The following is a 13,711-nucleotide window of genomic DNA, read 5'->3' as shown; positions in this document are numbered from 1 at the left end:
CCAGATTTGTGACATATCTGCCCTCAGAGCATACCAGGGGTCCCTCTCCCCCATGGTAGCTCTGCACCAGACAATACGAAGTATAAGGTACCCCCCACCCCCAAATACGACCATACTTTTCTCTGCCTTCACTTCCATGTAATGAGATGTAGTACTCCAACACAACTAGTTCAGTACCATGGGATATTGGTTAAACACCCCAAAGTGAGTATCTTCTTCTTCCACATGGTTTAACACCATCACTGTTATCTGCACCTGCTGCAGGTGCAGCAACCTGACCTGGATTTTGCTGTATGGAACGAGTTTGAAATGACCAGTGCCACATCAAGGGTGTCACATTGTGCTTTAGATGACATCCCTGCCTCCCAGCAGACCTCACACTACCACAGCCCTCAGTATGGTCAGGGTCACCTCCACATTCTGTTTTCCTAGCCCATTCCTACTTCTTTCCCAGTGCCCCAGGGAAGTCACTGGAATTTTGCACAGGAGGAACTAGAAAAGCTGATCCCCAAGGTCATTCATGCCCTCCACCCCTGCTTCTCAGGGCAGCGTTCAAGCCTCCACTGTCCCTTTCCCCTAGTCGAGACACTGGAGGTGTCTTGGCATACCCCAGCATCCTCTACCATATTTGCGTAGGCCAGGATTCACTCAGGACTAGGTGTAACATGCAGAATTAGTCGAAAACATCATATACAGGCTCCTGAGTAAGGCTGGCTGCTAGACCCCTCTGCTGCTGATGTGTCCAGACCAATACAATAGCACATAGACAAAAAATGGTATAGCAGAACAAAAGTTGTCCTGCTCACTGGTGGATACTTCTCCAGGACAGTTCAGCAAGGATGGTATCTCTCCAAGAACACAGACAGGGTGTGGAGGAGATGGTCTCTAGACATGTCTTCCATGACAGACACAGCTAATACCATGTTCTTGTTTCAGACGCTATATAACTCCATCAAGAATGAGAAGCTGGAGTGGGCCATGTAAGTATATGTTAAGCATTTGAGAGGTAGTGTGTCTTTCAAAGTAGCTGACAGGTCCTGACTCATGTTTTTAGCTGCAGAAGCCCCCACAACATTTGCTGCTAAGCCCTTAAGCACTGAAGTCCCTTGTGTAGGCAAGCTGGGTTTATTTATGGCTTAGACACAAAAGCAGATGGGGAGGTTGGTGGCAGTCTGTGGACATAGGGTTCACAGGCATGATCTAAAGGAAGGGAATGCCCTCTTTGTTTACTGTTACATCTAGAAAATGCTGGTCCTGCTCCAGGTGTTTCAGAGGTGTTTGCAAAAGGAGCTCAAGACCTGGGGTTATTTTGGTCACCAAGACTTTCCATCTCTTCCACATAGTTTCTTCTGGAAATACTATCAAAGAATCACTCAGGCAGGAAGGGACTTCGCAAGATCTCCAGTCCATCTTCCTCCTCAAAGTATGGTCAACATTGAATTCAGACCAGGATGCTCAGGGCTTTGTTCAGTTTGATCCTGAAAACCTCCAAGGATAGAGAGTCCACAGCTCCTCTGGATGAACCAATGCTTAAATATTCTGAGAGTGACATATTTTTGGTACCCATTTGAAACCACTGTTGTTTTAACTTATGCCCACTGTCTCTTGTCCTCCTGCCATGCACCATAGTGAAGAGCCTGGCTTTGTCCCTTCGATAACCTCCTCACACATACTGGAAGGCTGCTATGAGGTCCCACAAAGCCATCTCTTCTCTAGATTGAACAAGTCCAGTTCCCTTAGTCACTTCTTACAGGTGCTCCAGCCCCCAGGTATCTTGGTGGTCTCTGCTGAACTCTCTCCACCTTGTTGATGCCCTTTCCAGTCTTGGGGGCCTAATACTGTTCGCTGTATCAAGACATGATGTAATGAGTGCAGAGTAGAGGAAGGTGATCACTTCTCTCAGCCTCCTCACTGTGCCGCTGTTACACAGCCCAGAATGCTCTTGGCCTCTGTTTCTGCCAGGACATTGTGGCTGGCTCCTGTTCATCCTGCTGTTCCCCAGGAGCCCCAGGGCCTTTTCTGCAGAGCTGCTCCCCAGCCCGTCAGCCCTAGCTGACCCTTCTGCAGGACCGCTCCCCCAGCGCAGTGCTGGGGTGCTGCATTCAGTGAGGCCCCTGTCCCTGTGAGCGGTGGCCTCGTACCTCTCATTTTTACGTCATTCACGAACTTGATGAGAGGCACCCTCTCTCCTCCTCCACAGCATCATTTGTTACCCTGAAAGAGGTCTGGGAATAGCTAGCATGGTGGCCTCCATTACAGGTTCACACAAGACCTTCCCCAGCCCCTCTTCCCTCACCCTGCTACCCACCGCCTGCCCAGAGCACAGGCCAGGACCCTCAGCGAGGGGTGCGCTGTGCTCCCTCCCCTCCCCTCCCCTCCCCTCCCCTCCCCTCCCCTCCCCTCCCCTCCCCTCCCCTCCCCTTCCCTCCTCATCCCCTCAGACCTCTCTTGTCTCCAGAGGGTCATGGGATTGACCAGGACCTTCTGGGCCATTTAGCTCTATCACCTGCTCTTCTCCTTGTACTGTCCTGGCCAGAAAAGTGTCTAGAAATGGTTTAATCCTACCTCCCTCTCCAGCTACCTGGGTCAAGCTTTGCAGAGCAGGAGCCTCCATTGCCAGCCATGCCCCGGCGGCAGCAGTGGCATGCGTCTCCTTTAGGAGGGACACAGCCAGCCGGTGGCCCTGGAAGGGCAGTGGTTTCTTAGCACGACACGTAGCACCGATTTCACTTTAAAAATAATCTTGCGTGGCACCTGTGCGAGAGGGAAGCAGCAGTGCCAGCGCTGCAGCAGAGGCCGGGCCGGCAGCGGACGCGGTTGCGAGAAGGAGCTGCGTGTCTTGGCGGAGGGGGCCGGTGGGACGGTCTATGTGAGAGTTCAGCAGAAGAGATCTGCTCGCTGGATGCAGGTGGTGGTCGCACAGCGCCTGCCCGCACACGCTCCCCGACTCGGGCGCATCCGAGGGGTGTCAGCCCCCCGGGGTCCTGCTGCAGGGGTGCAGTTCCACTCAGCAGCATCTAGCCCCCCTCCACCCGCCCCGCTGGTATCCTTGCACCCCCTCATTCGCCCCACACCGACCTGGGCCCTGCCTTGCTGCAGGGTGTCCTGCTTGGTTGCAGATGGACTGGCTGCAACACCGGAGACCTCTCGGCTCCTCTGCTGTGGGACAGATGCTCCCTGAGGTGGGGTACCTGCTTTTCTTTCAGAGACATGGCACTGAGGGGCTTGCAGACATGGACTTGCAGAGGCAAGACCCCCTTCTCCCTGTGTGCCTCTGCCTTCTGTCCTTGTCCGTCCCAGGAACGAAATGCCCTTGCTCACAAAGCCCAACCGGACAGGCAGGTACACGACCATTATCCCATCAGCAAGCAGGAGCTCAGGGGGGTCCCTCTGGTGCAGCTCAGAGAACTGAGCCCCACTAACTCCCCACTCAGGCATAGCGTCTGGGCTCTGCCTGGGCCCCAGGACTCCTGTGGGTGCTGAGGGCTGAGAAATCATCCTTCTCTTCCAAGAGGTGTCTGATGCTTTGGCCATCTACTTGCTGCAGGTGGGGAAGTGTGGTATTTTACTGCTCACATCCCAGCTAGTGGAATCATCCCTTGGTCAGATGAGGTTTGGTCCCAGTCTGATCTGCAACCTAAGGTGACCACTCATGCCATTTAGACACTGACGTGTATGACACAGGGCAGAAATTCCCTGATTGCTCTCCTTCCTTAATGTCCCAGGGGCACTGGGAAATATCACTTCCCATACAAGTTCTAGGCTCTATGCGCCAGAGTAGGTTTTACTCCAAGCAGGAAGAGGCAGGCTTGGTGGAGTCAGTGGACACTTCCCTAAGCTGCTCAGCCCCCACTGTCCAGGGTCCAGGAGCAGGAGATCTGTGAGGAGAAGCAGTTTTTATGGAAATGCCCAAAATTTTTTGCTCTCTGCTGGCCCACCCTGATGACACAAACGGGGAGCTGAAGTATAACCTATTCCAGGGTTTGTGTTTTTTTTAATCAAGTGGCCCATCTCCCTAATGTCTGCAGAGCTTTTGTTCCTCAGAGATGCAAAGGACATTCCTCAAGCTCCTTCAGTATCTAGGAGGCCCCAGGGGCTGCCTCTCAGAGGCTGAGAAACCCCGGTGATAGCTGGTCTTCAGCAAAAGACCTCCTTAAGCTCTGATTTTAGGGCACAGAACTGGAGACTCTCCGTGTGAAATGCTTGTAGTCCTCAGCAATGGTGTGTCTGCAGTTTCCTGATATTCTGACAAGCACCCATTCCCTTACCTGTTTTGAGTAACCTGACAGTGGGACCACTGGGACAGCTACCTGCCACCCACACTCCTCCAGCTATGTCCAGATCAGCACCATTGGCACTCTCTGTGTGTTACAGTCCCTGCATCTCCTTTTATTTTCTTTCTCTAACTGGTCTTGTAATAAATAATTCTCTTTAAAACCAAAGCAGATAGGGCACACTGTGACCCAACCCACATGTCCTCCACTCAATCTCTTCTCTGACTTTGTTTCCAAGTGATGAGGACGAGTTGAGAAAATCACTCTCGGAGCTGGTAGATGACAAATTCGGAGCCAGTGCGAAGAAAGTGACAAGGATTGTTGACAGCAGCAACCCCTTCCTGGACATCCCCCAAGCACTGAACGCAGTCACCTACAAGCACGGTGTCCTCACGCGTAAAACCCATGCAGACATGGATGGGAAGAGAAGTACGTGTTAATGGGACAGGAGATGTGCCCCAGGAAGTACCAAAGCCTTGCCCTAGCCTTCTCCCTGGCACTCCTGCTGAAAGCATTTGCTCACCATATCCCAGGGAACACAAGAGAGATCCCCAGATCCAAGAGTGCCAGGGCACAGGGAAAGGAGAGCGTTTTGAGGCATTTGTAGACATGAATGTTTTCAGGAAGCCCCAGTCTTCCCTTCTCACTGCCAAGGAACCTAACAGTACCTGTCCCACACAGATAGACCTGGTCTTCCATCCTGTTCATGGGCATAATCCTGAATCCCACACTGTGCAATGGGGTGAGGCTGGTTTCACAGCAGTTGTCCCCTGACCTTGGGGATAGAATGGTCTTCGAAGCTTTGTTCCTGTCCATATTCTGCCACGTGCTGGAAACAGCTGCCATGTGCTGGCTGGGCAACAGCATGCCTCATAGCTCTGCTGTCAGCATATGGGATTACAGGAAAGGTAAAGGAAAATATGTTTGGGAACTGTTAATGAGCAGAGATTAATGAAACCTTGGATTACCCCTTTTGCTAATTGTTATGGTTGGCCCAGTCAATGCAGCCAATTACAAATCTTGAGTAGAGATTACCACCAAAGGCCTCCCTTGCTTCCAGCACTTTCTTAATAGCCCATGCCTGGAGGATCAGCTGTCTTGTGCTGATGTAGATGGCTCCCCTCACCTCCTGCCCCTCTCCAGCTTCCAGCAAGCTCTCTGTCCCCAAGTCCATCAAGATGGCTCGTGGTAATGCTCCGTCCTCAGTGGAACAGAAGCTGCCTTATCCAGGGTATGTCTGTCTAACTCACCTGAAGCAGAGGAGCTCAGGGAATATCTCTGCTCCTCAAGCATTTGGTCCAAGAAACAGGAACCTGGATTTGGAGGAGCAGAGACTTCCTGCACATGTCCACTGGTACCCCTATACCAGCTCACCTTTGGTTTTGTCTTCCTTGAGTTCCTGCTGGGCGGCTGCATCTCCTAGCCCATGTCTCTCAAACACGTGTCCCTGCAGACAAGCCACTCATAAGCAATAGCTTGGAGGTGTATGAGGTCTGGGCATCAGTGCATGCCTCTGGTGGGTCAGGAGAAGGGTTGGTTTTGCCAGAAATGTGAAGGTCAAGCAGCACTGGCAGAAGCAGACATGTATAATTAAATATTCTTCCTTTTTTAGCTCCCAGAGGAAGAAGAGGTTGGAAGAAATTTTATGCTGTGCTTAAAGGGACCGTCCTTTATTTACAAAAGGTAACCATGGTGGACTATCCCATTTGCTGTTTCATGCTGTCTCCAAAGCTGTCCAAAGTAAGAGACCTATAGATGCAAGTAGAGGTGAATCCATGTCCTAATGCATGCATGGACATCTGCAGAGCTCCTCCAGAGACCGGTATACAGAGGCCAGCATACAGTCTTATGCTGCCTATTGTTTTATTTGCTGGCATAGATCTGATTATGAGCAGCTTCACTGAGTCTGGTGTGGACCGTGCTTAAAGTTTCCCTTCTCCTGCAGAACCTTGCTGAGCTGGATCCTTCCATGTGTTGACAAGTGATGCTTCCTGCCTCTCTTCCCTGTGCGTTCTGTAGCTGCCTCTAGTCAACACTAGAGGCGTTGACACTATAAATTGCAGGTCCTCATGGGAGGCAAAGTCACTATGGAAGAGCTTCCTGCATTCAGCTCTGCTTTTCAAGACACTTGGATGCTAGGAAGATTTCTATGGATAGTCTTTTCTGTGGGAAAATCCAAGGAGCTCCCCCTGGATAGGGGCTCACTTGAATGTCAGTGTGAGCCAGTCAGGGATGCCAAATGTCTGTTCATCATGCAGCAGCATAACCCACTGAACTAGGTCTGAACTACCTCAGTAGCACATGCTGTGCAGTAACCCATTGAACTCACCTTGCTCGAACAGCACTCCCTGTGGGTAGATTTTCCTATGTATTGCAGTATTATCTCCAAAGCAATGAGAGTAAACAAACATTGGATTATATAAGAAAGGCAGAAAGATCCTCAGGGCAGCACAGAATTATGACTCAGAGCTCGTAGCACACCCCAATGATTCTTGTGTTTTGCCAGATCCTATGGCACATGTCACAAAGCCAACAGAAATCTGGCAGCAGCCGATTGTAATTTACAGTATGGGTTGCTCTTAGACAAGTGGTATTTTTACAGCCTTGCCACTCTCTCCTGCAGCTGAGGGAAGCTGCAGCATACAGGAGAGCCCAGATCTTCTCCAGCCCTCTAAGTGTGGCATTCTTCAAGTCAGTGACACTCTTCTTACATCTCAGCCTCCACATGGAGTCCACCGAAGAGGTCCTCATGCTGACCAGGGGTGATGTATGAGGATTCAACTTGTACAGAGCTACCATCAACATTTAATTTTATAACAGTTTTTTTATGGAAAAAATGCAATTTCGTCAAAATCACAGGAACCATTTGTAACTAAATTAATTTTTCCCCAAAGACTTCTAGGGCATGTCTCTTGGGGTGAGTGTTGAGGTGTTACATATATTGGGAATGAAATACACTTTCAGGATAGAATTTTCTTCCCATGCTGGACCAAAATCCAGTTTACTGAAGATTTTCTTGACTGCTTGGACAGCACTAGAAGGAGCTGTGAAGCCAACACTGAGTGTCATTGCTGCTGATGAGGCAGAGGGGTTGGGTTTTCTTTGCTATACAAGACGAGCAGGAGTAACCATCCAGACTGTTATGTTAACATAGTTTGTTATGTTAGTACTAGGTGTTTAGAATTTAAAAGGAGAGTGAGGATGGGATTGATGTGGCAGTTAGAAGACCAATGTTCTTCTCTAGGTGACCTTCAGGAGCAAATAGTTAAGAGACTGAGGGCTTTCTTTACGGACAAGGACTGAAGAAGCAAAACACCTAAGATTTGGCCAGGTTATGAAAGCGTCTGATAAATAACAGTCATGACTGATGCGTAATTATCAGGAAGGACCAGCATTGCAAAGGTGCCCCAAGGAAGTAGCATTTGGAACAACAAAAAAAATTAACCTGAGGAACTTTTGGGCAAAGGATTTGGGCAAATGGGGTTTCTTAGTCATGAGCTGCTGCCAGACTAGATATGGTCCTCTTCAGAGCATTCCTTGGGCTGGGCATGGCTGTAAACAGTGTCTATCAGACTTTCAGAGAGAACACAGAAGGATGAGACCACGAAGACAAAGTCCTTTGTCCTGCCACTTCCGAACATTCCCAGCATCACAACAGAGAGTGGATAAACATCCACCTGCCCTGTCAAGTCTTAGTGCAATTTCTTGCCTATGGAGTGGTTTGCAGAACAAGAGTTGCACAATACAGGAAGGAAATGCTGTGCCAGCCTCCCAAGCTCTCAGCGGAAGATGCCTGCAGATAAACATAAGGTAGAACCTGGCTTGAGCACAAATCATTAGGAAAAGATTTTCTGATGTGAAGATAGAGGAGAAAGTACCTGCTTCCAGACCCACCTGATGCCATGGAGCACAGGTTCAGCCTGTTCCAGTTTTTCGCTCAGACCAAACCAAGGATCTAGGTTTTAACAGGAAATTCCCAGAAGTTTAATAAGAAACTCCACTCAGTTTGGTTTTGGGGAGCAAGTTCAATAGAAATAAGAGGGAGAGAGAGAGGGAAGGAGGTGGTGAAGGAGGGCCTGGGGAGATAGATATATAGAAAGGAGGAATGGCCAGATACAGAGAGAGGTTGACATAAGATAGGCAGAAGAGTGGGTGGGTGGTTGGACAGGTCAGTTAGAAGCAATTCAGGCAGCTGCTCAGGGCTGGTGCTGAGTCCAGAGAAGAGAGAAGCAGGACCAATACACTGGACTCTCTCAGTCCATTCAGGTGTCCTACAAAGGCAGGCACAAGAGATAGATGCCTTTTCTTGAGAAAATAAGCTTTGAGCTCGGGAGCTCATATTAGTTGTGGATCTCCCACCACCAGCTCGCAGGGGTGGGCAGTAGAGGAGAGCTGGCATCAGAATAGTGAACCAAAGACAGTATGGAGCATTGACATGTAAGAAGTTAAGCCCAGGCAAGATGGTCGTTCATGTTTAAGCAAAGTCTTCTTGCAGGTGGGAGAGGCACATGAACGGGAGTCTGTCTACACCATCAACATTAAAAGCTGAAAGTGAATAAAATTAATTTAGAGGGATTCTGAAAAAAAGCACTGGCATCTGGGCTCAATTTCTGCAGAAGATATGCCCAAAACACACCCTGAAAATTGCTGACTCCATCCTACACCTGGAGAAGCAAGGGAAAAATAAACATGTCACCATTCAAGGGCTGGCGGCTAAGGGTAGCTGGAATGGTGTGGCATGGCCCACCTTGCCCATTTCCCAGTGACAGGTACCTGTAATAAGACAAAAACTCAACAGCCATGTGATACCAAGTTCACCCCTCTGCCAGGAAATGTATAGCAGGATAAGACCATGAAAAAGGTGAAGAGTGAGGTTAGCAGTACTATAGCGTGGACAAAACATTGCCTGAATTTCCTCCAAATACAATGCTGCTTATGATTTAGTGTAAATTGCTTTCTTTGATATTTAAAGCAGAATCCCTTCACTGAAAGCGTCTGTGTAACTATTATGGTTTTGGACATGTCTCCTCCTCAGCAGCAGTTTATGCACCTGCTTAAACTTACATCAAAGCTCAGAAAGGGAGTGAGGCAAAATGTAGAGAAGCTGCTGGAGGCTTCGGAGCAGAGCTGGCATGCTTTGCTGACGGGCAAAGGTATTATGCTCCGGGGGAAGGCTACACGGTGTAGCCTACACTACGGTGTAAGTGCCGGGCACTGTGATGGCTCGGGCCGTGTGTGCGTGGATCGCAGAGCCCCGCAGCTGTTTGCGGAGGGTGCCTGGTTAAGAGCGCGCAGAGCTCTGCCAGCGTCGGCAGCCGTACGTACCGTCAGGACCACCGCGGCACAGGCATTAAGATGAGCTTCCTGGCAGAGCCGGCACGTGCAGAAGTGAGCCTCCAGCACCATGCTCTCCTGCAAACGCAGCCTGTTTCCACCAGCAGGGAGGCAGAAGGTGGGGACAACCTGCCTGATTCAACCTTACACTGATTTACTGGGCCCAGTGTTAGAAAAAGAAGAAGATTTGGCTTTTCCTTACACCTACATTGATGCCTGTGAGCCTGAAATCAGTAGAGGCAATACCTGGGACCATTTGAGGTGAAGATCTGCATTAGTCGATCAGTTTGCAGCGGTGGCAGTTTCTCCTTGTCACATGCCATTTAGCCTAGGTATTTGCACTGTATTTGCAGGAAGCTTATCTTGAAATAAGAGATCATGGCATCACAGTCAGATTTATTCAGATCCAAAGAGCTTCAGCCTTGGAAAAACATACAGAATTGGAAGTGTCTCTACAATATGAGGCCTAAGCAGCAATGTCTTCCTCAAGCAACTATTTTTCTCCAAGTGGGGTAACATATTAGATCCTCATAAGGCAAAGCATTTGTTTTTCTTTGTTAGAAGGCTAATAGCCCATTCCTCTGGCTACTGAAATCCCTGCTGTGGAAAGGTCATCCATACTGCCCTGCAGCACAGCCCATCTGAATGTCACCCTGAACGCAGGGTGCCTGCAGCACTCACCCCTTCCTTTGCTGGAAAGCCAGGGCTTTTCTTTGGGGTTCCCCCTCAAGAAGGCAGTTGCATGATCCAGGAGCCCATGCCAGACGCTTCTGAGCTCTGGGCCCCATGGCATTTCTTTGCACAAGGCCAAGTATCACACGCCAGTGAACACAGTATGGCAACCACTCTCCTGAGTGGGATGATTGCTTCAAAAAAGGAGGGAAGGAAAGGCTTCAGAAGCTTATTTCCCATCAGGAGCAAGGGTCTGAGTGAACCACATCCATGGACTGGGGAGTGCTGGTCCCTGGGGAGACCTTTCTGACCCTACACCAGAGAACAGCATTAGTGACCAGGGTTAGCAACCAGCAGACTGTAGCATGGCTTTTCCCTAAAGGGCTGGATTTGTACCACCAGGACACAGGAAAAAAACATGCTTTTGCAAATCTGCAGGACAGACCAAGCTCTCGCTTGAAACCTAAGGAAGGACTGGGACACATAGACCACCACCATCAGACAGAGCCACCCCTATGCTGACAGCCAAGGACAGTCGAGGAAAGCAAAACATAAGAGAAAATTTGTCCTGTAGGTTTGCTCTGTAATCAGCAGGGCAAGGCGGGCCTTTCCAGGGACACCCTGTCCTGACATGGCCTCTAACATGGATGGGGATGGTGGTTTGTTTTAGCCAGGGACGAGTTTTTTTACATCCACCTATCCCACATGCATGCAACCATCCATCTGTCCATCCTTCCATCCCACCACCTGGCTGGACCAGCAGTTGAGCTGGAAAGTGCAGAGTGGGAGGGATTGTATTGCTTTAAGTGGCTGGGAGCTCTTGAAAAAATTCACTGGGAAAGCAAAGGGTAAACACAGGATTGACTGAATTCCTTTTTTTTCCTAAAAAGTACTGTGCCAAGATCATCTTTTCAGAATCCCATATTTGGTATTTTTCTATCTGTTCATAAAATATATACTTATATAGTTATAGCTACATTCCCTCCTTGTGTGAAATTGTTCTTCAGTGGAGAAAATAAAGCAGGAATACAGGGAATGCTGCTGCAATTTGCAAGTGACAGTCTAATGAATTACATGAGACACCATGCCAAAGGGGCACACGTACTAAAGAGAGACCAAGCATGGTTCAGGTGGGCCATGCTCAGTCTGGAAACTGCCCAGCAAGCCCCACACCTGCACGGAGGTGCACTGGCTGCAGGAATGCTGCTGTTCAGGGCTTCCCGAGACAGTGCAAAACCCAAGCCCAGATCCTCTGCCGCACAAAGCTGCAGCACCAGGGCAGGCGCTCGCTTATACCTGCCAATGACTGGGAGTTGCATCCCAGCTTGAGCTCTGTGCTGTGGGTGAAGCTCTGCAGAAACCTGGCCCTGTCTTATGCCTTCCCCCAAAGCCTCAGGCATGTGCCGCATTAGAGATAACTTGATAATTATGTTTAAAACATTCATCTCCTTCTTCACATCTTCCCAGTGAACTTAATGATGGAAGAAGTTGCCAGATGTTAATTATTATCATTATCAGCTCCTAGCATTTACTGTACAAAGCAGTGCTTTTCCTGGTCTTGGCACTCTGTGATTATAGCACAGGTTCGTTAAAGTAGCCCGCAAATGTTAGTGTTGTCATTATCCAATTAACGTTCCTCTTCACAGGATGAATATAAACCTGACAAAGACCTCTCTGAAGTGGATCTGAAAAATGCCATCCGGGTGCACCACGCCTTAGCCACAAAAGCCTCTGACTACAGCAAGAAGTCCAACGTGCTCAAGCTGAAGACAGCTGACTGGAGAGTCTTCCTCTTCCAGGCCCCGTAAGTACCAGCAATTCCTGCAGAGCCTGGACAGGCAGCCTGACCTCCAGCCACCGCCAGACTCCCTCCGACCTGGCCATATCAACACACGCATTAGGGGACAAACCTGGGGGGAGGAAGGTGCTGAGCAGGAGGGCTGAGGGTGAGGTCTGTAGGACTGTGCAAAAGGACTTGGTCACGGGGGTCACAATTTCTACCTGTCCTGGAGGGTCCTTTCTCATCTGTCACCAAGGTGGGCTGAGCAAGATGGACTGTGTTGTAAAGGGCTGAGTGAAGGGCTCCCCTAATTAACTTCTGTTGTCAGTCTGTGGAAGGGAGAAAATCTATGTGGTGCATTGAACTGATGGCTCCTCGTGTCAGCTTTTGATGGGGAAGTTGACTAAAGCTCATTAAAGAAATCTCCCCAGCCAGGCTATATCTTCTTTTTCCCTTAGTCCATTGCAGAGGAAAGTTGCTCTGCTAATAAGTGTCACGTGTGGTTGAGTTATCTTCTGTCTGATGCTTTTCTTGTCTCCTGCTGACATAGGTGACATTATAAGTTGGACTGGGGTACTAATGTCAAGCTAAAGCCTGAACCTCTGAATTTGTGCAGTGAAAACCCACTTGAAGGCTGGGGGGAGCAGCACCTGAACAGATCTGATGAGGGACCCTGGGCAGTGTCCCACAAATGACACAAATGAGGTGGTCCACCCTGCTCCGTGGGACTTCTGTTCTGTAGCTCCCACTCTCCAAAGAGCAGGATATTCTTGGCCCTTGCCACCATGCTACCTCTCCTCAGCTCCTCAGGGAATGCAATCAGTTGATGAGGAAGGCAGGACTGCCAGGGCTTCAAGAGGCTGACAGCAGCCCTGAATCGTTAGGGCACTGTAGAGGAGGCAATTAGCCAGTGTTTTCCTCCATTCATGACCCAAGGTGGCACACAAATGGCTTCAAAGCAAGGCCACTGATGGCCCTTCTGAGAGCAGGTGGTTTCAGGGCTGTTCTGAGGTGGCTGGTCCTGGGTCAGGAACATTTACAGTCACACACCCCTCTTCTCCCCTCCTCCACAACAGAAGTAAGGAAGAAATGCTCTCCTGGATCCTGCGTATCAACCTAGTTGCTGCCATTTTCTCTGCTCCAGCCTTCCCAGCTGCAATCTGCTCCATGAAAAAGTTCTGCCGCCCGCTCCTGCCTTCGTCCATGACCAAGCTGTGCCAGGTAACGGGTGGGAGAAGGAGTGGAGCAGGGGTTCCCAGCGCCCAGCCAGCCCTTCGGCACGCAGCTCAGGCTGAGCCCGTCTGCAGCTCCCCCAGCTCCTGCCCGATAGACACATTCCAGTGCTCAGGGCAGGAACAGGGGAGGGGAGTGGGTGGCTTGGGCAGACCATGGCAAATCCCGGTGTCTGGCCAGTGCTTCATTTGCAATGGCTGTAAAGCAACTCTATGCACACACACCTGCTGCATGGCTGTTGATTCTGGCTTGTTTATTATTAATTTGTTATTATTATTGTTATTGCTCTTTGCCCACCACATCCCAGCACCTTTTCTGTCGCTGGAGTTGAAACAACTGGAGTTACTGAGCGCAGCAGCTGGCTGCAGCCCTGGTTTATTTTATAACATGGCACTCAGAGGTGGCACCCTGTTGTTTC

The 13,711-nt window shown here is 49.8% G+C and overlaps 1 protein-coding gene across 1 annotated transcript in view; it reads left to right on the top strand.

Annotated features, from left to right (window-relative positions):
* PSD2 (pleckstrin and Sec7 domain containing 2) overlaps positions 1 to 13,711 on the top strand; it is a gene marked incomplete at both ends in the record, with an annotated part of 44,566 nt that overhangs the window by 28,254 nt on the left and 2,601 nt on the right. The window contains 5 exons of the mRNA XM_082006236.1: positions 937 to 980; positions 4,513 to 4,703; positions 5,887 to 5,957; positions 11,927 to 12,084; positions 13,137 to 13,281. Of these exons, the coding sequence (XP_081862362.1) occupies positions 937 to 980; positions 4,513 to 4,703; positions 5,887 to 5,957; positions 11,927 to 12,084; positions 13,137 to 13,281 (609 nt within the window). The remainder of the gene's footprint in view (positions 1 to 936; positions 981 to 4,512; positions 4,704 to 5,886; positions 5,958 to 11,926; positions 12,085 to 13,136; positions 13,282 to 13,711) is intronic.

Source organism: Phaethon aethereus, assembly GCF_964289735.1.
Source record: "Phaethon aethereus genome assembly, chromosome: 14".
Lineage (NCBI taxonomy): Eukaryota > Metazoa > Chordata > Aves > Phaethontiformes > Phaethontidae > Phaethon > Phaethon aethereus.
The sequence above is the reverse complement of the archived record's forward strand: the minus strand, read 5'-3'. Positions and strand labels throughout refer to the sequence as shown.